The sequence below is a fragment of the Artibeus jamaicensis genome, unplaced genomic scaffold (genome assembly GCF_021234435.1).
Source record: "Artibeus jamaicensis isolate MK-2021 breed Jamaican fruit bat unplaced genomic scaffold, CSHL_Jam_final contig_1998, whole genome shotgun sequence".
In the NCBI taxonomy this organism is placed as follows: Eukaryota; Metazoa; Chordata; class Mammalia; order Chiroptera; family Phyllostomidae; genus Artibeus; species Artibeus jamaicensis.
Genome location: NW_026521407.1, coordinates 23,845,151 through 23,871,280, shown reverse-complemented (window position 1 = coordinate 23,871,280; position 26,130 = coordinate 23,845,151). Strand labels below are relative to the sequence as shown.

The window sequence follows — 26,130 nt, the reverse complement described above, 5'->3', positions numbered from 1 at the left end:
TAGAAAGTATATACAGGCATGCACTATATATATAGCACATATGGAAGCTGGAATATATATATATATATATATATATATATATATATAACACACATATATATACAGGGGGAGAAAGAGACAGTTTCTGTGCAAAATAGGAGCAGCTGATGAATGTACAGCAGTGACTTTCAAACTTGTTCATCTCCGTGCACATAAAATTCTGTGGTACACCAAAAATGTATTTTTTTGCCAATCTGACAAAAAAATACGTATAATTTTGATTCATTCAGCCCAGATGGCTATTGTTGTATTAGCCGTTGTCATTTTTTATTTGACCATCTAAGGGAAAGAGGTCAGTGTCCCTGACTCAGTAGTCAGGTGGTACAGGTTTGGGGGGTTTATTGTATTTTTTTTGGCTTCCAAACTTTTTAATAACATAAAATCTATTTATTTGATCAATGTAACCTAGCATCTTTGTATAACATGCAAAGGCAAGGCCTGCGGAAGGAAAGATGCTGTCCTTGGTCTCTTCGGGACCACAACACACTACATTCAGCTTAGACAGCATTGCATGTTTTTAAATTTCTTTTGGCACATCAGTTGGAAATTGTTGATCTAGAGAAAGTATAAATGGGTCTCTCTTGTCCTATTCATGCAAACTTCCTACAGATTTAAGTGTTCAAATTTAAAACTTGGGGGGGGTGGATTTTTTTTTATTTTTTAAACATTTATTTTTCTGCCCTGGCTGGTGTGGCTCAGTGGATTGAGCACTGGCTTGCAAACCAAAAGGTCACCGGTTCGATTCCTGGCAGGGCTCATGCCTGGGTTGTGGGCCAGGCCCCCAGTAGGGGGTATGTGACAGGCAACCACACACTGATGTTTCTCTCCCTCTCTTTCTCCCTCCCCCTCTCTCTAAAAATAAAATCTTAAAAAAAAACCACACACATCCCCTTTTCACTACTAAAAATCAGTGTTCCCCCTACATGAATCAAAAATGTACCTGGGAGAGTTCCATCTTTGTGCACAATTTAGAAGAAATAAAAGTCTAGATAATACAAAAAGCCAATGTTCACATTGATCATTCTGGAAGGAGAGAAGGCAGCCAAGAAGACACAGCTCCCCAGCACCCCGGGGCAGACAGCTCTTCAACCCACATGTCCGGCCACAAACTCGAGCCTGCTGGAAAACTCACTTCCCCATCTCTGTGCCTGGCTGTTTTTCTTTTAAACGAGGAAGCTGTAGTAACTATTGAAGTTCAATGGAAGCAACGAGTATTTCTGAGCACCTCCAAGGTGCCAGGCTCTGTGCCAAGCCCTGGGAGGAGGCAGGAACCCGATGACGTGGCCCCTGCTGTCACCGGTTACAGACTGCGGGGAGGCAGACCTTTCCCAGGAGGGCAGGACAATGAGGTGAGTGTTCAGAAAGGGGAAGCTCGGGCTGCAGTAGGGGAAGCCTGTGGCACTAGGGTTCACCCTAACTGTGGGGAGGAGGGGACCTCCTTCTTCTCCAGAAAGTGACGTTGAAGTCAAAAGCTTAAAGCTGTTTAGAGGCGAGTCAAAAGGTTTAGGATGAAAGGTTTAGAGGAAAACATTCTAGACTGAGGCAAGAAAATGTGTGAAGACTCCAAGGTGGGAAAGAGAACTGGAAGAAATCTGGCTGAACTGTTACAGAAATCGATCTTCAAGGTCTCTGCTTAGGATTCTTTTTCTCTTCAAGTGCTGTGTAGGAAGACGTTGGGTGTTCTCGCTTCATCTCGGTAGAGACCTAGAGGGTCGGGAGGTTTTTTTAACGAGATTCTTTGCTTTTCGTGGTGTTTTCCTTGAATCTCCCAGAGGACAAGCAATGCCATCTGGTGTCATTTCTGAGTCTTCCCGACTGCTCAGATGGAGAAGTGGCTGCTTCCTCCTCTGGCTCCTAACACATCTTGGAAATGTTTCAACACTTCCAAGGTGCATTAAAGGTCAGTTTACTTGTCTGCCTTTTTTTATAAACTCCTCTGAGCTCTGTTGGCTGTATTCTACTAAATTCTTAGGATGAGAAAATAAAGGCATAGCTCTGCCCTCAAGAAAGAGAAGTAAAGCTACTGGAGAGAAACTGGGACTCTCAGGAGCTGCTCCGAGGGGCAGAGAACAGAGACGAGGGATGGAGATGAAGTCCCAGTGAAATGCAGTGCCTGGCGGAGGCCTGGCTGGATTTCTGCCTTCGGGTGCCCAGAGGATTCCTTTTACATTGAATCCTCTTCTCCCTTCGACTTGTTAGTACGAGGAAGTTTCTGTTACTCGAGTCAGGCCTGTCTCATAAAGCCTCCAGAAAACGTACATCTATGCTGAACCCTAAAAAATGAGTAGAAGATACTTGGGTTGGGGTAGGGGAAGAAAAAGAAAGAAGTGTGTACAAAGGCCCATAGACAACAGAGAACATAGCCTGTTCTGGAAACTTAATTTTATTTATTTTTACAGAGAGTCAGGGAGGGAGAAAGAGGAGAGAAGCATCAATGTGTGGTTTTTCTCTTGTGAGTCCCCCACTGGGGACCTGACCCATAATCCTGGCATGTGCCCTAGACTGGGAATCAAACCTTTTGATGCGTAAAGCAGGCACTCAATCCATTGACCCACTCCAGCCAGGGCTGTTCTGGAAACTTTAAATAATTGGATATGGCCAGAGTCCAGGTCGTTGGGGAGAAGAGTAAGAACAGATGAGACTGGAGGGGGTCTGCTTCCAATAATGGTGGAGTAGCTACTTCGGAACGACCATTTCAGATAACAGAAACTCTGTACAGGCTACAGCAAAACAATTAACTGAAGGCCTGGAAAAGACCTAACTAAGCAGGAAGAAACTAGAGAAAAGTTGCCACCAGCAAGCAAGGAGTGGCCTGGGGCAGGTTCTCATTTTTGGGCTTTTCACAGGGGCCTGCCCGTTTATGAAGCTGTTGAAAAAGACAGAAAACGGTTTAGTGATCTCATGTTCTTCGCGGATGATTTCAGCTGAGTTTGACAAGTTACAATTATTTATTGTACTGTTAATTTCAACTCAAGATTTTCTTCAAACTATAGGAATGCTTCCAAAATATTCAATAACCAAAAACACAAGACAATGTGATTATGTGTTTTCTGATATTGCCCTGGGTATGAATGAGTTGATTTTGAAGCCCCAAGGAAAGGAAACATTAATTCGTGACTTAGCTAAACTTTTAGAAGCATTTATGTTGAGGCTTGTTCTCCCTCTTGGGAACACACCTACGCTCTTCTTCCCTCTCAGGTTTGCATCTCCTAAACTCTAAGGGACCCCGGGAGACTTACAACCAGGGGAGCAATGGGCTATGGCAGCTCGTCTTGGGCTAAGCCTGACCCTGTCTCCAAGGCCCCCTTGCCTCTGACTTTGCATTGAGCCAAAGCAGGCCCTCCTGGGCTCTCCCCTGTAGCTTCTTCTGTGCTAAGCCCTTCCTTGTTTCACTGTCCCCACCTTTAATAAAAGTACTCTCCAAAAAAAAAGGTAATTGAAACAAAAACACTTAATAACACAAATGAATAATAATTGTATATATCTTTCTAACATGAATTTATATGCAGGAAAGTTTAATTACTATACTCAATAATAATATATAAGTTGGCCACAAAAACTGCAAAAAAAATGTGAACAATGCTTATTGATGTTAAAGTTGCTTTTAGCCCTGGCTGGTGTGGCTCAGTGGACTGAGCACCAGCCTGTGAACCAAAAGATCGCAGGTTCAGATTCCCAGTCAGTGCACAGGCCTGGGTTGTGGGCTGGGTCCCTGGCTGGGGGCTTGTGAGAGGCAACCTGTCTCTCCCAATAGTGATGTTTCTCTCTCTCTCTGTCTTCCTTCCTCCCCTCTCTCTAAAAATAAACAAAATCTTGTTTAAAAATGTTGCTTTTAACTTTAGGTACTGTACCTTTGAAATAAGACTGAGCTCACACTAGAGTTAGTGAATTTATTCAACTCGAACAGGCACAGTTTCAAACCAATAAGCTTTTGCTGCAATGTTAAATCCATTTTTCCCAAAAGATGATAAAGTTTTGTTAATGCAATTGTGTTTAAAAGATTAATTTTTGACAATTGACTCAATTATAGGAAAACTTGGATTCATACTCAATCCACTGAGCCACACCAGCCAAGACAATTATAGGAAAACTTTTACCATATTTGGAACAACTTGGGTATGTGAACCTACTTGTTCAACTATAAGCTTTATGAAATCTAATTGCAGATCAACTATTTCCAATGAAAATTTAGTATCCAAATTGAGGTGTGTTGTAAGGGTAAAACATGCACCGGATTTCAAAGACTCAGCAGAACTTTAATGTAAATACCTCATTAAAATGTTTTATATTGACTACATGTAGAAATGACAATATTTGTACCCTGGCTTGTGTGGCTCAGTGGATTGAGTGCCAGCCTGCAAATCAAAGAGTCGCTTGTTCGATTCCCAGTCAGGGCACATGCCTGGGTTACAGGCTAGGTCCCCAGTAGGGAGCATGTGAGAGGCAACCACACATTGATGTTTCTCTTCCATTCTTTCTCCTTCCCTTCCCCTCTCTAAAAAGAAATAAATAAAGTCTTTAAAAAATTTGACAATATTTGGGTATGTTGGTTGAATACAATATATTTATAATATAAATTAACTATTTGTTTCTTTTTACTTTTTGAGATATGGGTACTGAAAATTTTTAATTTCGTGTATGATGCACATTACAGGGTGGGGCAAAAGTAGGTTTACAGTTATGGATACACAAGACAAAATTTATTCTTGTATTATAATTTATTAATTATATTATTTTTATATGAATAACTATAAACCTACTTTTGCCCCACCTTCTATATTTCTATGGGATAGCATTTGACTTCAGATTTCACTTTAAGAAGGTTGAGAAAAGAGAGAAAAATAAATTCAATATAAATAAAAGGAAAGAAATAGTAAAACAGAAGCAATGAAAGAGAGAACAGACAAATAACACAGAAAATGAGCAAAGCCATAAGTGGATTTTTTTAGGATCAATAACAATGAGAAACGATTAGCCAAACACAAAAGAGAGAGTGAAAGAGAGAGCACAATTGGAGAGACTGGCAGTAGATGGGGCAGGGCTTTATACACCATTTACAGGCGTTTGGACTGACGACGTTAAGCAGGAAAGTCGCATAATGAGATTTGAACTTGAGAGAGGAGGTGCAGCGATGTCAAGCACAGGCAGAACACAGACCAGTCGGGAGGCCGTTGCAGCAAAGCCAGAACAGCACAGTGATGTGCAATTGTGGACCTGTGCCCGAGGCTGCACACCAGCTCTTCTTTCCCACCTGTCCTTCCTACACATCCTTCTCCTATTTAGAAAAGAAAGGAACACTTCTCACTCATCCCAAATCTGGTTGTAGAGTGCCTTGCTCTAAGGCTTAAAAAGTATTGCAATGCCAAAGAAAGACACAAACTGAGATACTAGTAAAAATTAAGACTTTAAACAATTTTAGTTTTTACATTAAATAGTAGAAATGGACTCTTTGCAGTTATATAAAGTTTAGTATTCAACACATGTGTGGATTCATGTAATGACCACAACAATAGAAACAAAGACCAGTTATATCACTTCAAAACCTCCCTTGCATTCTTTATAGACACAGCTACCCCCTGCCCCCTGGCAACCACTCACCTCTTTTTATCAGTACAGACTTATATTGTTGAGGAGGTCATATGATGGAAATCATTCAATATGTAATCTTCTGAGACCAGCTTCTTTCACTCTGTATGTGATTGCTATTCATCCAAGTCATTGCATGTATCAGTAATGCTTTCATTTCTTTTGCTGTGCAGTAATCCATTGTATGGATATACCATAGTTCATTTACCCAATGGAGTAGTATTCAGCAATGAAAAGGAAGGAATTATTGACACATGTGACAATATCCAGGGTTAGAATTGCTGGGTCACATGGTAGATATATGTTTAGCTTTATAACAAATGGCCAAACTGTTTTTAAGAGAGGCTGTACCATTTCACATGTCCACTAGCAATGTATGAAAGTTCAGTTACTTTCCATCTTCACCAGCACTTGGCCTTGTCAGTATTTTTAACTTTAACAGTTCGAATGGGTGTACCATGCTATCTCCATGGTTTTCATTTGCATTTCCCTAGGGGCTCTGATGTTGAATATCTTTCCATGTGCTTATTTGCCAACCTTATACCTTCTTTGGAGAAGTGACGGTTTGTGTCATTGCTCATGTTTTTCATTGGAGGGTATGCTTTCTTATTGTTGTGTTTTGAGAGTTTTTATACACACTGGATACCAATCCTTTGACAGACCTAGGACGTGCAAATATTGACATGGGATGTGCAAATATTTTCCCCCAAACCTTTCATTCTCTTAACAGTGTCAATGAAGCCTTCTTTTTAAATTTTTTAAAAATTTATTTGCTTTTAAAAAGAGGGAGGGGGGAAGAGAGGGCGAGAAACATCAGTGTGAGAGAGACATATCAATGGTTTGCCTCTCATATGGGCTCCAACTGGGGACCAAACCCACAACCTAGGTATGTACCCTGATTGGGAATTGAACTGGCAACCTTTGGCCTTGCAGGGCCATGCCCAACCAACTGGGCCACACCCAATCATCAGATCCCAGCGAATCCTTCTTTAACGAAGCCATCGAGATCAAGGTTTATCACATTCCTTTAATTTCTGCAGATTTTTATTGGTGACAACGCTTGGCATTAAAAATCGGCTGTTTTGGCTTACGTTTGGATGTTTTGAATTCATATATTATAAAGCAGAGTAGAAGTAAGGATGATGTATATTTAACAACTCTTCCTTCCCCCAACAAAATATGCTTCATCTCTGAGAGAATCCAGTGAGAGCAAAGCAAAGCAAACACGGGTAGATAGATGTTAAGGAAATTACATCTTATTTCATTCAGTGCACAAACTCAAGGACCTCGTCCACTGTCGCCTAACAGCATTAGAACCCAGTGCCACAGGGATGTGTATTAACACACCTACTTGAGCCTGGATGGTGAGGCTCAGTGGGTTGGACATCAGCCCCCAAAGCAAAGGCTGCAGGTTCAATTCCCAGTCAGTGCACATGCCTCGGTTGCAGGTCTGAGACAACTGATTGATGTTTCTCTCCCTCTTTTTCTCCTTCCCCTCTCTCTCTGAGAATAAATAAAATCTTTGTTAAAAAATTTACTTGAATTTAACAATGATGTCAGACTCTGACAGAAAATGAGTCTGATTTGACAGACTGGTTTGACTGTGAGAACTGGCCTTGCCAATCATGTTATGTGGCAAATTTTTGCATAAAGTAAATAAGTTAAATCTGTAGCCCCAGAAGGGAGAAGAAGAGGGAGAGAAACATGGATGTGCGAGAAAAACAGTTTAGTTGCCTCCTGCATGCCCTCACCTGGGGGTCTCGCCCACAACCCAGGAATGTGCTCTGACTGGGAACTGAACCAGTGATTTTTGGATTCATAGGCTGGCAATCAATCCACTGAGCCACACCAGCCAGTGCATGAGGAGTAGCTTCAATGTCCTCACACTACCCCCATCCCCTCCCCAAAGGTAGTTATATGAGGCGATGGAGGTTTTTGCTAACCTTTTTGTGATAATCATTTTGCAATATATACAATATCCAATCATCATGATATATACCATAAGGTTATATGTCAATGTTATATGTCAATTACATCTCAAACTGGGGAACAAAAACTATTGTTTATCCACAGATAAATGCATTTGAAAAAGAACCAGCCCATCCATCTCATAGAGCTATAATTCTAATAATATTTTTACTTTTTGTTTAACAATTATTTATATAAATTTACAATGTGTTTCTGTTTTGATTGATACCTAATAATAATTGTAGTGGTAATCTGATCTGAAAGAAAAATTTAACAAGAGCTCTTTTGTCATAAGTAAAACAGATTTAAAATTTCAATGTTTACATATTTTTGCTTCTGAGAATTATTGCAAGGTGATAAAAATGATTAGAATGTGATAAAAGGTTTCCATGTATATATTACCTTAGAATACAGTGCTGTGGAGAAAGCGCAATGGAAATACAAGTTCATAAAGATGAAAGAATGATACAACTTCTGATGTAAATGAAAAGCTCATTCATGATTTTTACGGCAAGGAATGACTACTCCTACCCTTCCTGCATGTTTCTGCCTAAAGCTTTTAGGAGGTGTCCAAGAAACGAGTTGGAAGATTAGCAATCCACTCTCTGAAGAAAGCACAGGTATGTGATGGAGAAGAGGAGAGGCAGCTGGAGGGAGGCCTGTAACAGAGGAAATTTTATTTTTAAGACAGAAGATTTGACCATGTGTTTGGTATCGCGCCCGTTTTTTCAGAAAAGAGCGGTGCAAAGAAGCCGAGAGTTTACTCCAAATGAGGAGACCCTGGAATTAAACCCAGGCCATACAGCTGACCCCTGAGCAGTGTGAGTTTGAACTTCGGGGATCCACCTGCATCGTTTTCCTTCCTGGGAGTCTGCGGATGCAGAGGGCCGACTGTGCACAGTGATCTAGGCCATGTTACATAGGAGGCCTGAGTGTCTGTGGATTTTTGTATCCACGGGGGTCCTGGAACCAATCTTCCTCCCCTCCATGGATACTGAGGGACAACTAAGCTTGGGGAAAGTTGAAAGTTATAGGTGGATTTTCTGTATGCCCAGGGGTCAGTGTTCCTAACCCCCGAGTTGCTTAGGGGTCAGGATAGGCTAGGTTATGCTGCCACACCCACTAAATCTCAGTTAATTTAACACATCTCAAGTTTATTTCTCTCCTTTACCACTTGTCCTAGTGTGGGTTGGCAGGGGGGTTGCTCACCTTCGCCTCAGTAAGACCCTGGCCACCAGATGATGGCTTCGTCTCCTTAGGGCAGCTGGCAGAGATACTATAATACTCTTTTACGCTGATGGGAAGTTCACAAGTATTATTTCTGCGTGTTTCAAGTGGGTCAGAGAAGTGCCAATCCAACCAGGTGCCTAAAAGGGCAGGATTTGGAAACTTCAATGAGCAGAGCTAATAGGTAAGTTTTATTGACTACTACCTGTCATTTCCAGTATTGGAAATAGCCACAAATTTGTATTATCTGGTACCTACTTTGAGACTATTTAAGATAAGGGTAAAATATAAGACATTGTTCATTCATTTCAACAGATGAGAGCGAAATGGGCTCTGGTCCCTGCCAGGTATTGTCGTGTGGGCCTGGAAGCTCCTTCGCCTCTTGGGGTCTTTGGAGAGGATCTGATGCTCTTCCAGCTCCAGCGGTTTTCTGGTTGTAAGGCGTTTAGGTAACGTGCCAGCAGAGTGCAGTAAGGAGACAGCCGGACAAGCCTGCATTGTAATCGCGATTTTAAATCTAGGGTCACTCGACTTCTAATGTTTGACTCATCTGGGGGAGGTTTCTTAAACTACCCGTGGCCGGCCTCCTTCCCAAACCCTTTGGGAGCGCAACCCAAAGAGTGGTATTTTTAAAGAGCTTCCCAGCACGGTGCTCTGGATGTTCTTTAATCACTTACTGCTTGTTCAGGGGCTGGATGACACCTAGTGGACGCATTCTTTTAAAAGAATCTGAAATGGAGTCCCTTTTCTTCTCCTAAGTGTTGTCGCGGTTGCATTTTAATGAGGGAACAACAAGCTAGAGGAAGTCTCTGGGGCCCCCGGCGGGTTCCTGGCGGTTTGGGGTGAGCTGATTTCCCGGCGCAGGGGGCTGCAGTGGCGCCACCTCTGCACAGAGGGCGCTGTGCACAGGGCGGCGGGTCTTGTGAGTCTGCTTTCTGCAGGACGGGAGAAAGGAAAGAAACGGAGACAGCTACAGTAAGAGGCAGCGAGAGGAGGGCAGAGGAAGAACTAGGGAGGAGCCGGAGGAGACGTAGCGGCGGGCGGGCGGTCCCCGCTGTGGCTCTGCTTCCGGGCGGCGGCCTGGTCACTATGGCGGGCCTGGACAGCGGCCTGACCGTTCCCGTGTGGCTGGCCGAGGATGACTTGGGCTGCATCATCTGCCACGGGCTGCTCGCCTGGCCCGTCACGTTGCCCTGCGGTCACAGCTTCTGCCGAGCTTGCTTGAAGCGCTTGTGGGGCGCAGGGCCCTCCTGGTCGTGTCCGACCTGCCGGGAGGGCAGCGCGCAGCCGCTGCAGCTGCGCAAGAACACGCTGCTGCAAGACCTGGCGAGCAAGTACCTCCAGGCGGTGGGCGAAGGGGAGGGCGCCACCGGCGGGACGCCGAGCCCCGCCCCCGGCCCCGCCCCCCAGCCCCCGGGCCGCGCCGCGCTGCAGTCGGTAGGGTGGCGACTCCCGGCTCTTGCTCCGTCGACCGCCCGTCTTCGTGGCCTGCACCTGCCCCTCCCCCTTGATGGCTCTTTCTCCCACATCCTTTCTACTTTCAAATTACTTTTCTCCATCTAAAAGTAGAACCTGCCCTTTTGGAAACTTCAGAAACGTATAAAGAAGCAGGGGAAAAAATTCAAATCTGAAATTCTGTCAACCTCTTTGCTCCACTCCTTGGCACAGTTACACTTCTTTCCAGTCTTTCCATTGTCTGTCTAAGAATTTTCTATCGTGGTAAAATATATATAACAAAATCTGCCGTGTTAGCCATTTTTAAGTGTATGATCTAGTGGCTTGAGTTATGTTGACAATGTTGTGTAATCACCACCACTGTTTCTAGAACGTTTTCATCGCTACAAACAGCTCTGCCCACTACGCAGTCAGTAACTTTCATTCTCCCCTGCCTCCAGCCTCGGGTAACTTCTAATCTACTTTCTGCCTCCATGAATTTGCCTCCTCTAGATACTTCGTATAAGTGGAATCATACAACATCTGTACCTTTGTCTAGCTTCTTTCACTTACCAAGGTTTCAAGTTTCCTTCTCGTCATACCCCGTGCCCAAACTTCGTTCCTCTCTGTGGCCGAATAATGTTCCTTTGTATAGATGTGTGTACCACATTTCTTAAAAATCCACTCATGCATCCATGGACATTTGGATTGTTTGCATCTTTTGTTATTGTGAGTGATGTGGCAGTGAACACGGGCAAACAAGCATCCCAGTCCCTATTTTCATTTCTTTTGGGTAAACACCTCGGAGTGTATTTGCTGGGTTATAGTGTAATTCTCTTTTAACTTATTGAGGAATAGCCAAACTGTAATCCACAGAAGGTATACCATTTTATATTCCCACCAACAAAGTAGGAGGGGTCGATTTTCCCCAGGTTTTGCTCCTGGGACTTACGGGTTTCAACCATAATCTTTCTCCCCAGACATCTGCAAGTTCCGTTCAGCTTGCTGTGTTTGTGAGCCATGCCCACCGCCTGCCTTTCTGGCCTGAGCCCTGAGTCAGGCAAAGCAAAGAACATCCTGCGCCATTCCTTCCGGCAGCTCCCAGCCAGCTTAGAACAGACATACATGACCGTTTGCGAATAAGGTCTGTTCTGCTCCTTCCAGAACCAGGACCATGGCTGGGAATCAAATGCTGTCACTGAGTCAGGGAGGGAGAGGGGAAGGGCAAGGGAAAACACTGCAAGCTCTTCTACAGCCAGGTTGCTCTTTTTTTGATTCAGTGTTTTCCAGAGTTTTGACAAAGTTGATTCTGGCAGTTTCTGCTTGTTTTCCAATGTTTCTGTGGGGCCCGGTCAGGGGTAGGGGCGTTGAGAGTTTGGCGCTGCCTACACCATCCTTTTGTTCTCTGGAGTACTTTTTTGTTTGTTTGTTTGTTTGTTTTAGTCTTCACCAAAGGATGTGTTTATTGATTTGAGAGAGAGAGGAAGGGAGAAACATCCATCAGGTGCCTCTCGTATGCGCTCTGACCAAGGCAGGAACCCACACCCTAGCCATGTGCCCTGACGGGATCAAACCTGCAACCTTTTGGTGCATGGGATGGTGCTCCAACCAACTAAGCCACCCAGCCAGGGCTCTCTGAAGTCCTTTTAAACAGAGCTGAGGTTATGTTGTATAGCCAGGTTATGTCTTTTTTTTTAATGAGTTAATAGACTTTATTTTTTAGGGCAGTTCTAGATTTACAGAAAATTGAGCAGATAGTATAGAAGTCCTTGTATACCTCTCACAGTTTCCCTTATTATTAACACCTTGCAGTATTGTGTTACATTTGTTACAATTGATGAGCCAATATTAATACATTGTTATTAACTAAAATCCATAGTTTACATTAGGGTTCACTCTTCATGGTGTCAAAAGCCAAAAGTTCTATGGCTTTTGACAAGTGTTTGAGGTCACGTATCTACAAATTGAGTAGTCATACAGTTTTACTGCCCTGAAAACCCCCTGTGCTCCTCCTATTTGCACCCCCACCCCTAACTCTGGCAACTACTGATCTTTTTACTCTCTCTAGTTTTGCCTTTTCCAGAATGCCATATAGCTGGTATCATACAGTATCTAGCCTTTCCACAATGGCTTCTTTCGCAAACCAAAATTAAGTGTTGTGGCGTAGCTCTTTTTTTTTTTATGCTGAATAATATTTTCTTCATTCACCTTTTGATGGACATATCAGTTGCTTCAATTTTTTTTGCAATTATGAATAAAGCCTGTTCTCTACTTTAAATCATGTATACAGTATTATCCCTCCAGTTCTTAAAACTCTTTGTTGATGTAGTTTATGGTGATTGAATATACTTTGCATTGGCTTCTACATTCAAATGATGGTCTTTGGAGGGTAGGACTTTTCTTCTTTTTCATTTTCTGCGTTTTCTTCATTTGCCATGATAAGTGTGCTTTTCTCTTATGGACAGAAAAAGCAATGCAGCTGTTTTTAAAAGTTTTTAATTTGCTCAGGTGCCTGGCTAAGGGGTCCACTCCAGAGTTCCAGCTGCTTGGATGTTTAGGAGAAAAACCTGGAGATTGCAGAGCAAAGAGTGTTACCGTCGTTTTAGAGTCTCCAAGATCCTTTCACTGTGAACAGTTAGGTAGCTCCCTTTCCCTATGGAGGAAGGAGGGATGGTCACTTTCTCTTTTGAAAGGAGTGGGAGGACGGGATGAGGCAGAGGCAAGAGAGGAGCTTAACCCTGAGCCACATGCTTTCCACTGCACCACTCGCTGTGTCAGCTGCCACCTGCCCTGCCGAATCTCCAGGCTCATCCCCATTTTTTCTCTGACTTTCCCTGTTCATAGCGACCCCTAGGCTTCACTTCACACTTCTATCCCCCCACCTTGGTCCTGACAGATGGACTCTGGTTTCCTGTTATGGCCACCAGATGGTCACTAAGGGAAATGGGCATGCAAAAGGTTTGGGGAGCCTACCTCCTTGTCCCTTGAATATTTCTGTCACTTTCTTGCTTGCTCCGTTATCCAGCCTTTACCCTCTGTCTAGAGCTGATTCCTGGGTCCAGCTTTGTGTTCTGCTTTGCTCTTTTAAAGGTGGCGGCACCGAGGAGCAACACAGAAGTAGGTCAGGAGCTGGCAAAGCTGACGGAACAGCTTGTAGACATTGTCAGGAGCCTTCAGAGTCAGACACAGCTCCCAGAATCTGGACCAGACAATAAACTGAACATCCTGGGCACGGTAGGCTCAGCTGGGAGAGGAAAGGTTGTCTGTGGGGGGTGTGGGCAGGGCTAGGGACAGCTTCCAACTGGAGCAACATGAGTATGTTCGCACCGGAAGGACGCACTAAGTCTCAGTCTTTTACCATTGTCTCTACTGCCCAGTGGGTTGGCTGGAAGTTTGGAATGCTTGAGGTGAGCTAGGAAAGCTTCCAGTGGCCCGGGTTCCCTCCTCATCACTCCACCTAACCAGCTCTAAGATCTCCTGTGGCCTCTATGCAAACCCTGCAGTCAAGCTAGTCCTCATCATCACTGACCTGTGGCAGCCTTGGGCACAGGTGGACCCCACCTTCATTCTTGAAGCTTTCCTTTCCCTCAGCCTCTGCGAGACGCGTCTTCCAGCCTTCCCCTGTTTCTCCCTGGCTGTCCCTTTTCTGTCCGTTTTGCAGGCTCGCTCTCCCCTGCTTAGCAGTGAAATGCTGGGATTCCTCAAGGCTGAACTGTGGGTCCCTTTCTCCTCCCCACACCATGGCTTTAATTAGCACAGACAGAGCTCCGTCCTGGGCACAGCTCTGAGCTCTAGGCTGGGGTCTTCCTTCTCGTGTTTTCCCCTTGGCATCTCAAAGGCACATCACTTTAACATGCCCCAAAACGTTCCTTCTCTGGCACCCCCCACCTTCCTGGCACTGCTAGTTTCCCTGCACGAGCCAGAAATCTGGGAATCATGTCCCCTGCTCCCTCACCTGCTGAAACACCTCTCCTTTGACACTTCTCTAATCCAAGCTTATGACCATTCTCACCTGGATTGCTACAAGCAGCCTCCTAATTGCCCCACTCTCCCCTCTAGCTTGCTGTCCTCAAGGTCATCAGAGTGACCTTCTTAAACACAAATCTGATCCTGTAGCTTATCTGCTTAACAGGCTCCAGTGACATCTGTCTGTGTAGGATTAAGAACCCGTCCCCCCCTCACAGAATCAACGCATCTCCGGTCTCATTTCACTCAGCTCTTCCTGGCTCTTCAAATTCCAGCCACGTGGGAACACGCCACTCCCTCCAGGGTGTTGTCACACATTTTCCCACTACAGAGCGCACTCCATGGAGTGTTCTTCTTTCGCCCTCTCACCTGGTAATGCCTGCTCATCCCTCAGGGCCCGAGTAGATCACCACTGTCTTGGAGAACCCTTCACTGATTTCCTTGAACAAGTCCATCCCCCCTGTTAGGGGCTCTCATGATTTCATGTACCTTTCATGTATCGCAGCTGTCACAGCGGCGACTTGGTAATCACCAGTGCCACAATTCATTAGCGCCTGTCCTGCCTCTTCTCCTGCGCTGGACTGGAAGCTTCATGAGGGTAGAAACCTTGACGGTTTTTGTTCTTTTGTTCACCCTTGTAGCCCCAGGCCTAGCACAGCGCTAGACACTTCCCACTGAACGCAGGCCAGTGTGGGATGCAGTGTGTGGGGCGGAAGGTCAGTCCGAGAGTCTGACTTTCAGACCTGGCCTTGCCACTCAGTGGGGTTATGACCTTGGGCAAGTCATTTCTGAGCCTCAGGTTCCTATCTGTAAAACGGAAATAATGGGGCCAATTAGTCTGATGTGGGGATTAAAAGGAATTTTGTATAAGAAAGTGCTTTAGCAATGTGAAATACGGAACAATAACATTAACTATTGCAATTTTTAGTTCCACTTCATGAACTTTAGCTTCTTTTGCAAAATGGGGACCATAAACCTACCTTGGAAGGTTGTTCTGCATATCAGAAGAGCAGTGGGAGTTAGTCAGTAACTGGTGCCTGTTACTATTACAATTGGTGGAAGAAAGGGGAAATGGTTTATGGAAAGTTGGGCAGGATACTCCAGGGCTGCAGGTGGGAAGGAGCAGATGGGAGGCTGTGTTGGGAACTAAGAGGACCCGAGGTTAAAGAAAATCGGTGAGCGTGTGCTGGAGGCCCCAGAGAGCGGGGCCTGTGCAGACAGCAGGCTTGTGCTGGCTCTGGGGAAGCTGTATGATACAATGACAGCGGTCTGGAGGTTAGTCTAGCCGGTGGAGCTCGCCTCAGTGGCTTGCCTATCTGTATTATTTATTTTGTAAAGCCACTATTATACGGACCTAAAAACTTTTAACTTTTTTCAGCACTACTTGAGAAATTAATATTTACTATACAATGTACTAGAAAATACATAGCAGTTGAAGGAAAATAAGGGAAAATCATCCATAACCCCATTGCTCTTTAATATTTTTGCTGCACTGTGTATTATTCCAGATTGTTTTCAAGGCATATAATCTGAGGGCCTGATTTTTTGTTCAAATTTATTTATTTAGTTATTTAGTTAGTTTTAGAGAGAAGGGAAGGGAGAATGAAAAAGAAGAAGAAAAACATTGACCAGTTGCTTCCTGTATGTGCCCCAGCTGGGAACCAAGCCTGCGACCCAGGCATGTGCCCTGACTGGGAATCGAACCAGTGACCTTTCAGTCTGCAGGATGATGCCCAGCCCCCTGAGCCGCACCAGTCAGGGCCTAGTTATGTTTTTAAAAACTTGTTAGGATACGAGTGGAAAAGTAAACAATGGTTGCTGAACTGGAATATACTATTTGATGTATTCCCGAGGAGACTTTCATCATTTTCTAAAAAAACGTTTCGTCGACAGGCAGACCATTCCTTGGCTTCTCCAAAGCTAGTGGCTTCCAACGCATCTGAGAAAAAAATGAGAGACATTCTGCATGACCTAGAAGATATCCGGGGAAAACTACAGGAAAACTTCCTGGGTAAACAGCGCCTTGAAGAACAAAGGCAGGGTGAGTTGATTTTGTTTGGAGGGGAGGATTAAACACACAGGTTGGGGGGAGTCGTAGAGTGTTCCATGGCTTTGTTTTTGGGGGGACGTGCTCCCAGAACCCGGTGGCATTGTCACTGTGGTGTTGTAAATAAGGAAGGAAGGGGCTGAGGTGTTTTGTGGCTGGCTATGTTTTGGGGAGTGACTGGAGGTGTAATGTAACACAGGCCTTTGAAGCGATAGAAACTCGTTTTCTAAGACGTATAAATAAATCCAGAATCTGGACCAGAGTTGGCTCGCTTACCACTCATCTGTATTACTTATTAGAGGAGATTCAGAAATAGGATGCTTTTTATTTTTAACTAGTAAAGGTATTGACAAACATGCAACTTTGTAAGTAGTTCTTGATTGATTCTGTTAAAATGTAATCTCTGGAGAGTTTGTTAATACTAAACAGTAACAGTATAGACAAGAATCTTTTTGTTCGGACTATAGATCCTCTGTTGTTCCCCTGGTCGTTAGAGAAAAGCAACGAATACCCGTCCCGTGGACATCAGCTCTGGTCTCCCTCGGCTCTGTCCCCTGCTCAGGCCACCACCAGCTTTATACACTTTAGAGACATATCTCTTAAAGGTTTTTTAAAAAATTTAAATGATCTTGCTCTGCTTAAAAAGTCATTCCTTATTTAAGTGGAGAAACATGATCCCTTGGAAAAATTTTCTTTGGGAAACCAAGTAAGCACAGTTTACAGTTTAATTGTTACAAAAATGATCTGAGAAATAAGTGCCCTCTTGGCAACTGTGTGCTCCTGACTTTGGGTTCCTTCGTGATTTTTTTTATTCATATGAATTTTTAATTAATTTTAAAATTCAACATATAGATTTGAACTTAAATTTTTTTAAATTAATTTTTAATTGAAGAATCAAAACAATAGAAAAGGACACACAACAAAAGTCTTTCCCACTCTTGCCCAGTTCCAGCTACCCCCCCTTCTCAGTTAACTATATTTATTAGTTTCTTGAATGTCCATTCAGAATTTATTTGTGCAAAGACAAGCAAGTCTGAATTTATATTCTTAGCTCTCTGAATCTTTTTTTACATAACAGGTAGCATACTGCATATACCGTTCTGCCTTTTGCTTTTCTTCTTTATTCAATACACCTAAATACATATGTGAATTGGCACCGTAAGCATTTTCTCTTTTCTATAGCTGCACGCCATTCCAGCTCATGCACATGCCAACGCTGGTTTACACAGTCCTCTACTGATGGCTGCATGATTGCTGCTGATTGCTTACAATTGCAAACGATGTCAATGTTAAAAACTATACATACATCATTTTATATGGGTGCAGACATGGTGCCAGTAAGGGCTGCGGAATCATAGGGTGGATTCACTTGTAATTTTGATATCTGTTGTCAAATTGCCCTCTGTCGGGTCGTATCTCTGCCCTCACAGGAGAAATGTGTGTCCTCAGAGGCTGCCAACTGCATGGATGGTCAAGCCTTTGTGATTGTTCTTTTTTTGCCAATCTGATGGGTTAAGAAAAGTCATATTTGAGTGTTCCATTCTTTTAATGTGCACTGCTTCACAAATTGTGTTTATATCTTGTATTGTATCTTTAAAAAATGGACTTTTAGGAAACTTTTTGTAAATTTGCAGGTTTATTAACCTTTTTTTCTGTGAAATGAATTGCCAACCTGGTTCCTCCGTCTGTCATTTACCTCTTCATTCTGCTTGGCATGGACTTCAGACTACCATGTAGACACTTCTCTGTTTTTTGAGTAATACATTTTACCAATCTTTTCTCCTATGGGTTTTAGATTTTACATTTTTATTAGAAAACTTTACCACCCCAATTTTAGAAGGAAATTTTCCTGTGTGTGTCTGTTATCCTTCTTTATATATTACATTTAAATCTTTGGTTTCACATTTTACACTCCAGCCTGTGACCCACGTGAAGTGTGTCCTGGAATGTGTCCCAGTGACTTTTAAATGATGTTTACATAGTTCCACTTCAAAGACACCCCTTTTATCCTGCTTTTATATTTAATAATGTTGGCCTGACTGAAAGTTGCATCTTGTTTAACAGGAGAAACATGGTTTCTTGGAAAAATTATCAATTTCTACATTATCGAAGAATGCATTTAATTTTTTTTAAAGTTTCAACTGTGGTAGGACGCACATAACATAAAATCCAGCACCTTACCTGTTTTTAAGTGTACAGTTCGGTAGAGTTAAGTACCTCCGTACTGCTGTGTGACCAAGCTCCAGGTCTTTCCAATTTGCAAAACTGAAACTATATTGTTTACACAGTAACTGCCCACCCCCCCACCCAGCCCCTAGCAACCACCGTTCCACTTCCAGCTTCTATGAATTCGATTGCTCTACATACCAGATATGGGTGGAATCATGCAGTTACTGTCTTCTTGTGACTGGCTTGTTTCACTTAGCATAATGTTATCAAGGGTCATCCGCGTTGTAGCGTGTGTCAGAGTTTCCTTCTTTCTTCAGGCTGACATTCGCTGTTCGCACACGCGACCCTTTGTTTATCCATTTAGCCAGCAGTGGGCAGTGGGCGGCTTCTGCCTCTCGGCTGTTGTGAAAAAGGCCGCTATGAACATGGGTGTGCAGGTGCCTCTTTGAGATCTTGCCTCCCGTTCTTTTGAATATGTGCCCAGAAGTGGAATGGCTGGATCATATATATGGCAGTTCTGTTTTTTAATTTTTTGAGGAATCAGGTATACTTCAGTATTTTTTTAAAATTCAACTTACAAGATGTTAGTATGCCTTAGCAAGTACAGTGTACTTCTTTCTTTGTGATTGTGTTGTTTTGATTATTTGGGCCAGTCCAGAATATTTTTAAAACAAAGAATCTGGATATATTCCTAGTTCCTGAAACATCATTCCCTGATATTTTCACCAGATTGTTTTTAAAACAATAGATTAGTTGTTCTCCGAGTCCCTGCTCTAACAGCTGCCAAGCAATTTGACAGACTCATCACATGGTCTCCTCCGCCCTGGTGAAAGCGCACCGGGAGCTGCCGTGGAAATAGTGTTCTGTGCAGCACCAGTCGCCTTAAACAGAGCAGTGCTGCCGACCCCCGTGCCTGGTAGAGGGTCATTTTATATTCCCCAGGGGTCCTGGCTACTTTTTAAAAAAGAAAAGGGCTCTTCTTTAATAGAAAAATGAGATTTTTTTAGATACTAGTATACAGAAATTTCTCACTAAATGTATATAATAATCATTTCTGTAAAATCAACTGCTTGCTGAAGCATCAGTTGTTTTTCTTCTACAAAACCTATCATAACCAGTGGGTAAACAATTAAGGTTATATCCTGAGAAATTAATATGTCATAAAACTACAAGTCTTTAATGGTTACCAGTGTTTTATTTAATAGTTACTCAACATTTATGCATGTACAGCATCTATCATTTTTTAAAAGATTTTATTTCTTTATTTTTAGAGATAGGAAGGGAGGGAGAGAGGGAAACATCAATGTGTGGTTGCTTCTGGTGTACCCCCTACTGGGGACCTGACCTGCAACTCAGGCGTGTGCCCTGACTGGGAACTGAACCCCTGACTCTTTGGTTTGCAGGTCGGTTCTCAATCCCCTAAGCCACACCAGCCAGGGCCTCTATCACTTTTTTTTTCAAAGTATCTTCAAGAATCAGTAAAATGTTGCTTATTTTCCCCTATTAGTTGGGGGGGGGGATGGTGACTTAGGTAAAAACATTTTTTTAACACTATGATTAATAGTAAGTAAAAATCCTATCAGCTCAATATAAGCACAGTGGTGTCCACCTGCATTTCAATCATGGCTTCCTGAAGGCTAGCTCTCCTGCTCCCGTCACCTCGCAGCCCACACCTGAGAGGGGGTCTTCTGTCTCTTCACAGTCTGACTCTTAGGTTCACTTAGAGCTGCCCTTACTTCACACTACAAATGGGGGAAGAGTTCACCTTCACAGTGCACACGCCAACATTTCCTTTACTTTCTCCTCCCTAGTACCCGGGCACTGGAAGCATATGGTAGCTTTAAGTTAGCAGTTAAACTCTAGTACGTTGGGAGAGAAGTAGAAGGTGTCAGTGAGTTGAGATGACTCTCACACCAACTCATGTTTCCTGGTTTTTGTAACAGTTTAAAGCGCTGACATGGGGTTCGTGGGTATTCCGGATGTCGGGGTACTGTGATCCCCTGGAAGGGTATTAGTTAATTTATCTGATAAACATACATCAAACACTTCCTGTGTACCTGGCGCTGGGCTTGGTGCTCAGAACACGGCGATGCCCAAGCGGCCAGCAGTGAGTGTAGAGCTCAGTGCGCAAGGAGCGGGGACGTGCGCAGTGAGAGCACAGGCTGGTGGCGCCTGAGCCGGCGCGCTGCCTGGACCCCTCCGGACACCAAAACAGGCCGCTGCAGAGGACAGCAGGCCGCGTGTCCTGGTCACGACGTTTACACACCTTCTACTTGCCTGTTTTTAATAGCTTTTTAAAACAACTTAATCTTTATTGTATGTTTTCCCATTGCCTTTTTTTTAAATGAGACCCCCCCCCCCCCATTGTTTTTGATTCCCTAGGTAAAATCCTGGAAGGTCCGTCCTCCTCCTCACGCCCACTGACCGAAGGGGGCCGCCTTGCATCCTGGCTTGTTCAGCGTAAGTGTGTGGTCGGCTTAAAACCTGGGCTGGGCCTGCCACGGGAGGAGCTGCGAGAGCATGCGGTGTCCGTCTCCCTGCTGCTGGGCCGGCCTGCCCCAGACAAGGTCCCTCCACACGGGGAGCTGACTACAAAGACAGAGGGGTTAAAGGCTCCCAAGTGCCAGTCTAAGCCAGACCCGTGAGCACTCAGAGCCCAGGCAACCTGTGGGCATCCATGCTGGGGTCACCTGGCACAGCAGCTGCTCATTCCCCAACTCGATTAGCTCCAGCCCCTGTCCCAGTCTGGACTAGTCACTGAGGGCTTGGATCCTGGGGCCAGACCCCTTGGGTTTGTCTCCCAGCTGCTGCACTCACTAGCTCTGTGACCTTGGACCAGCTGCACAGCCTCCCAGAGCCTCGGCTCCGTCATCTGGAAGAGGGAGATAATAGTACTTACTTCCCTCGTGGGGTTGTCACGAGGGTTAAATGAGTGGACCTGTTTAAAGGTGTGCCTGGAGTAGCGATGCTACGTAAGTGTTGGCATTTATTCACTCAATAGGAAACAGTGTAAAATACACAAAAATGAGTAAGCGGAGATCCTTTCTCAGGAAGCTTATGTACAGCTAGAGAGAGGTAAACAGCCATAGCAATAAGTCCCTGTACTTCAAGTAGAAAATGACATATTAGAAAACAGGTAAAACACTAGAGGTGCTGAGAAAAGCAAGAGGTCACTTTTTGCTGGGTGGCATTCAGAGAGGGCTTCCTGAAAGAAGGGTAATGGTAAATGGAGATTAAGGAGAAAAGGGGTATTGTTAGTAGACAACATTGGGGTAATGACAGAGAGTAGCAAGTTGACAATTAATGCCAGCATGAGTAAAACTGTCACAGCCAAAGATGCAAAGCTGATTTTTTCTGTTTGAGGACCTTTCAGCATGGACAATCAGAGATGGCTGGTCATGGTCTTATGTTGTCTTCAGGCTCCATCAGTCCAACCTTCGACCTGAGGAGCCTGTCCTGCAGCCTGGAGGTGTCCAAGGATTGCCGGAAGGTGACGGTGTCTCACTTCCCACAGCCTTACTCCTGGAGTCGTGACAGGTTCACGACCTGCCAGGTCTTCTGTTCCCAAGCCTTCTCTTCCGGGCAGCACTACTGGGAAGTGGACACTCAGCACTGCAGTCACTGGGCGGTTGGCGTGGCGTCCTGGAAGATGAGTCGAGACCAGACCCTGGGAAGGACCAGGGACTCCTCGTGCCTCGAGTGGAAGGGAACGAGCCAGCTCTCTGTGTGGCACATGGTCAAGGAAACTGTCCTCGGCTCAGAAAAACCTAAGGTGGTGGGCATCTATCTGGACCTTGACCAGGGGAAGCTGGCCTTCTATTCGGTGGCTGATCAGGAGAAGCTTCTGTGGGAGCGGCCAGTGTCTGCCTCCTCGCCCCTGCACCCTGCCTTCTGGCTGTACGGTTTACATCCCGGAAATTCTCTGACTATAAGGCCAGTAAGGGCATAAAGGTTAAGTAAGCACAGGGGTTTCCCGTCCTCTCTCTGTGCCTTCAAGCAGGAGAGCAACTTGAGAAGAGTCCCACTCCTGATGGTAAGGGGTGCGCAGTAAAGGGTTAACGCCCGCAGGTTTGGGATGTTCCATTGTGCACCTTACAGAAAGGAAGGGCCCTGGACTGGCTCCGCCGGGGAGGCAATCTCTAATCCCTTGGAATATCCTGCCTGATAAGAGTGTTTGTTTACCTGGGGGCCTTGGGCCAGGAGGTATCACCAGCTTGACCTCCCCAGAGGCTGGAGACCAAGGTGAGCCACCGGGTTGGCGAGGCCTGCCTCCCTCCGCTACAAGCCCTGGATGCCAAGGCCTGGGTCAGTTTCCCCGGGTTGACAGTGCTCCTCACACGTTGTCACACACTGTTGCTGGGAGAATTAAGCACTGTTCCTCTGACTTCACTGGGAGAGGATTTTGCTGTCTCCTGACCTATGTGCCTTTTCTTTTTTTTACTGCTGATTTTAATATGTAACTTTTCACTGTAATAAACTGTAACCAAGTGTATAAAGCTTTGCTGAGTTCCAGTGAATCACTGAACCTGAGAGTGGTTTTAGGGACCCCCAAACACAAGGGGCATGTTATGGATCTCTGCGTAATAATGTTTGCACAAATATAGCCACTTGAAGCAGCAAACATTTCCTCTCTCAGCCTCAGTGAGTCAGGAGTCAGGGCACAACCTGGGTGAGGCCTCTGCTTCAGAGTCTGACAAGCTGCAGTTGGGGTGTGAGCTGGGGCCACGGTGTCATCTGGGGCTCGACTGGGGGCGGATCTGCTTCCAGGCTCCCGGGGTTCTTGGCAACATTCACTTTCTCTCCGGGCTTCCATTTCTAGGGAGTATTGGTTTGACATGATTTTAAATCCATTTGTTTAAGACTTAAGTGAAGTTGTCTTAATCCTGTTTATGGCAAAGACAAAAAAAATGTTTTTAGAAAGGAGGTCGTTTTGATGTATAAGAATGAAGTCGGTTGTGTCAGGATGCTGTGGTTTCATCTGTGGTTGTTGATAAGCACTCGGCTGCTCAGGGCTTATTGCCCTGCTGGGGCTTATTGATAAGAACAAGCGGAGCAGCAGTGATGGCAAGAGGACACTGAGAGAATGCCGGTGCGCGGCCCGGCCCATTGGTGCTGCCAGGGCGGACTTGTTGAAGAAGACTGCTGGCCGTGTGGAATTGGCTGTGTGTCAGAGTCTGCACCAGAGGCTAAGAATGTTGCACACAAGGATTCTGGAGCAAATCCCTAAACATGCAGCATATAGGAATTCTACAGAACAGGTTACAAGGGAGAAGCTGGATATGGTTAAAGTGGAACCAGATGTTAAAAAAACCAGAAGACCAACTTCAGGGGGGCTGAATAGAAGAGGTGTTCTTCAGGCTGAAAATGGACTAAGTCTGGCGGGAAAATTGATACAGCGAGAGCCATGGGAGCCTTTAGCAGAAGAGCCCCCTGCCAGCCAAGGGCAGTGGCCAATATAATCATCATCAAATGGCTTGTGTTCCCATACATAGTTGATGGGAAACTATGTAATTAAATGTTCTATTATATCAAAAATGTTTCCATATTATTGACATCTTATAATCAAGAAAGTTGATGCAGAACATATTTAGGAGACTTATTTAAACTGATGATTATGGTAATAGGCACTTGTGAACTAGTTTTGTTAAAGCATTCATTTAAATTATTTCTAGATGGTATTTTTTTAAATAGAGGTTCTGGGAAGATTTGAGAGTTAATTAGAAAAATTCCTATATGTTGCAATGGAGAGGCCATATTCAAAAAGGGAAATATTTTTAGTAGTATCTTCAACACATTTAATTTTTTTGTTGTTTAATAAATAATTTGTTTATTATTTGTTTTTTGGTTTTGGGGTTTTTTAATTTTTTATTTTATTTTATTGATTATGCCATTACAGTTGTTCTATTCCCCCCTTTCATTCCCCTCCACCCTGCACCCCTCCGCCCCCACCATTCCCCCCCTTTAGTTTATGACCATGTGTCTCAAGTTCTTTAGATTCTATATTTCCCATACTATTCTTGCCCTCCCCCTATCTATTTTCTACCTACCATCTATGCTACTTATTTTCTGTACCTTCTCCTCCCTTCTCCTCTATTGCTAACCCTCCATGAGATCTTCATTTCTATGGTTCTGCTCCTGATCTAGCTGTCCTCTTAGTTTGCTTTTGTTTTAGGTGTGGTTGTTAATAATTGTGAGTTTGCTGTCCTTTCACTGCTCATATTTTTTATCTTCTTTTTCTTAGGTAAGTCCCTTTAACATTTCATATAATAAGGGCTTGGTGATGATGAACTCCTTGAATTTGATCTTATCTGAGAAGCACTTTATCTGTCCTTCCATTCTAAATGAAAATTTTGCTGGATAGAGTAATCTTGGTTGTAGGTCTTTGGATTTCATGACTTGGAATACCTTTTTTCAGCCCCTTCTTGCCTGTAGGGTCTCTTTTGAGAAATCTGCTGACAGTCTGATGGGAAATCCTTTGTAGGTGACAGTCCCCTTATCTCTTGCTGCTTCTAGGATTCTCTCCTTCACTTTAATCTTGGCTAATATAATGATGATGTGCCTTGGTGTGTTCCTTCTTGGGTCCAATTTCTTTGGGACTCTCTGAGCTTCCTGGACTTCCTGGAAGTTTATTTCCTTTGCCAGATTGGGGAAATTCTCCTTTATTATTTGTTCGAATAAGTTTTCCACTGGTGGCTGTTCCTTTCCCCCTTCTGGTACCCCTATAATTCGGATGTTGGAGCATTTAAAGATGTCCTGGAGGTTCCTAAGTGTCTTCTCATTTTTTTGAATTCTTGTTTCTTCATATTTTCCTGTTTGGCCATTATTTTCTTCCTTCTGGTTCACTCCCTTGATTTGAGTCACAGTTTCCTTTCCATCACTATTGGTTTCCTGTGTAATTCCCTTCATTTCAATTAGTTTAGCCTTCATATGTTCCTCTAATTTGTGACTAAAATCAAACCAGTTCTGTGAGCATCCTGATCACCAGTGTTTTGAACTATGCATCTGAAAGTTTTGCTATTTCTTCATTGCTTAGATTTATGGGCTCTGGGGCTTTGAGATCTTCTTGAACCATTTTTGGTCTGTTTGCGCCCGTTAATTATGAGGAGCGGAGCCTTAGATGTTCACCAGGGCGGGGCCGCCCAGGTCGCTGAGTTGTGATGCTGTATGTGGGGGCAGGGTCAGAGCAAGGAAATGGCGGCCCCCTCTGCTGCCTCTCGTCACTGGGGCCTGCTCGGTCCTGTCTCACCGCCCACTCCCTTGCAGATCTGTCTGGGCACGAATGCAGGACCACAGTCAACCTGCCGCCCTGCACCCTCTCTGGGTACGTTGGTTGCTCACTGGGTCTGCCTGTTGCAACCCCACACCTGGGATCCGCACACCTGAGTCTGTCTGACCGAGTTTTCCTGTGCAACCCCGCTCCGCCAGCTGCTGGCTTCGCCCCTCTTACCGGAAGCATTTGTTGTTATCGGACTTCTGAGAAGTTCAGTTTTCTGTGTTCTGGCTGTGTTTCTGTTGCTAATATTTTGTTGTCTCTAAACTTGGTTGTGGGAGAAAGCACGGCGTCTCCACCTATGCCTCCATCTTGGCGGAAGTCCTAATTGTTTTTTATTCTAAAGAAATCAGAAGAGGAACTTATTATTGCTTAAACAAACTCTGTAGGTCACTGTTTGAAGTGAATTATAAAAGTAAAAAAC

At 44.3% G+C, this 26,130-nt stretch overlaps 2 protein-coding genes and 1 long non-coding RNA gene across 5 annotated transcripts; all 3 read left to right on the top strand.

The window, feature by feature from the left end:
• The first annotated feature begins 25 nt into the window (after positions 1-25).
• Positions 26-23,523, top strand: RNF135 (ring finger protein 135). 3 transcript variants are annotated; one of them, XM_053655694.1, is made up of 5 exons: positions 26-1,388; positions 13,345-13,488; positions 16,114-16,261; positions 20,819-20,896; positions 21,856-23,523. In XM_053655694.1, the coding sequence occupies exons 1-5, from the start codon at positions 1,134-1,136 to the stop codon at positions 22,383-22,385; spliced, it is 1,155 nt and encodes a 384-aa protein (XP_053511669.1). In that variant the 5' UTR covers positions 26-1,133; the 3' UTR covers positions 22,386-23,523. The 3 variants fall into 3 exon arrangements, with proteins under 3 accessions (XP_053511669.1, XP_053511673.1, XP_053511667.1); XM_053655692.1 differs by lacking the exon at positions 26-1,388 and adding an exon at positions 9,759-10,257; XM_053655698.1 differs by lacking the exons at positions 26-1,388; positions 13,345-13,488 and adding an exon at positions 9,758-10,257.
• Positions 1,401-8,059, top strand: LOC128625905 (uncharacterized). The gene is made up of 3 exons (XR_008389803.1): positions 1,401-1,939; positions 4,070-4,155; positions 8,001-8,059. It is a non-coding gene; the product is annotated as an uncharacterized LOC128625905 (long non-coding RNA).
• Positions 22,467-24,269, top strand: LOC119047844 (NADH dehydrogenase [ubiquinone] 1 alpha subcomplex subunit 5-like). The gene is made up of 2 exons (XM_037143338.2): positions 22,467-22,476; positions 23,432-24,269. The coding sequence occupies exons 1-2, from the start codon at positions 22,467-22,469 to the stop codon at positions 23,893-23,895; spliced, it is 474 nt and encodes a 157-aa protein (XP_036999233.2). The 3' UTR covers positions 23,896-24,269.
• The last annotated feature ends 1,861 nt before the right edge of the window (positions 24,270-26,130 follow it).

Excerpts from the sequence above, each read along its gene's own strand:
- RNF135 (XM_053655692.1), top strand. The coding sequence starts at position 9,910 with ATGGCGGGCCTGGACAGCGGCCTGACCGTTCCCGTGTGGCTGGCCGAG. Across the intron at positions 16,262-20,818 it reads CCTTGAAGAACAAAGGCAGG|GTAAAATCCTGGAAGGTCCG; the intron begins GTGAGTTGATTT and ends TTGATTCCCTAG. Across the intron at positions 20,897-21,855 it reads TGCATCCTGGCTTGTTCAGC|GCTCCATCAGTCCAACCTTC; the intron begins GTAAGTGTGTGG and ends TGTTGTCTTCAG.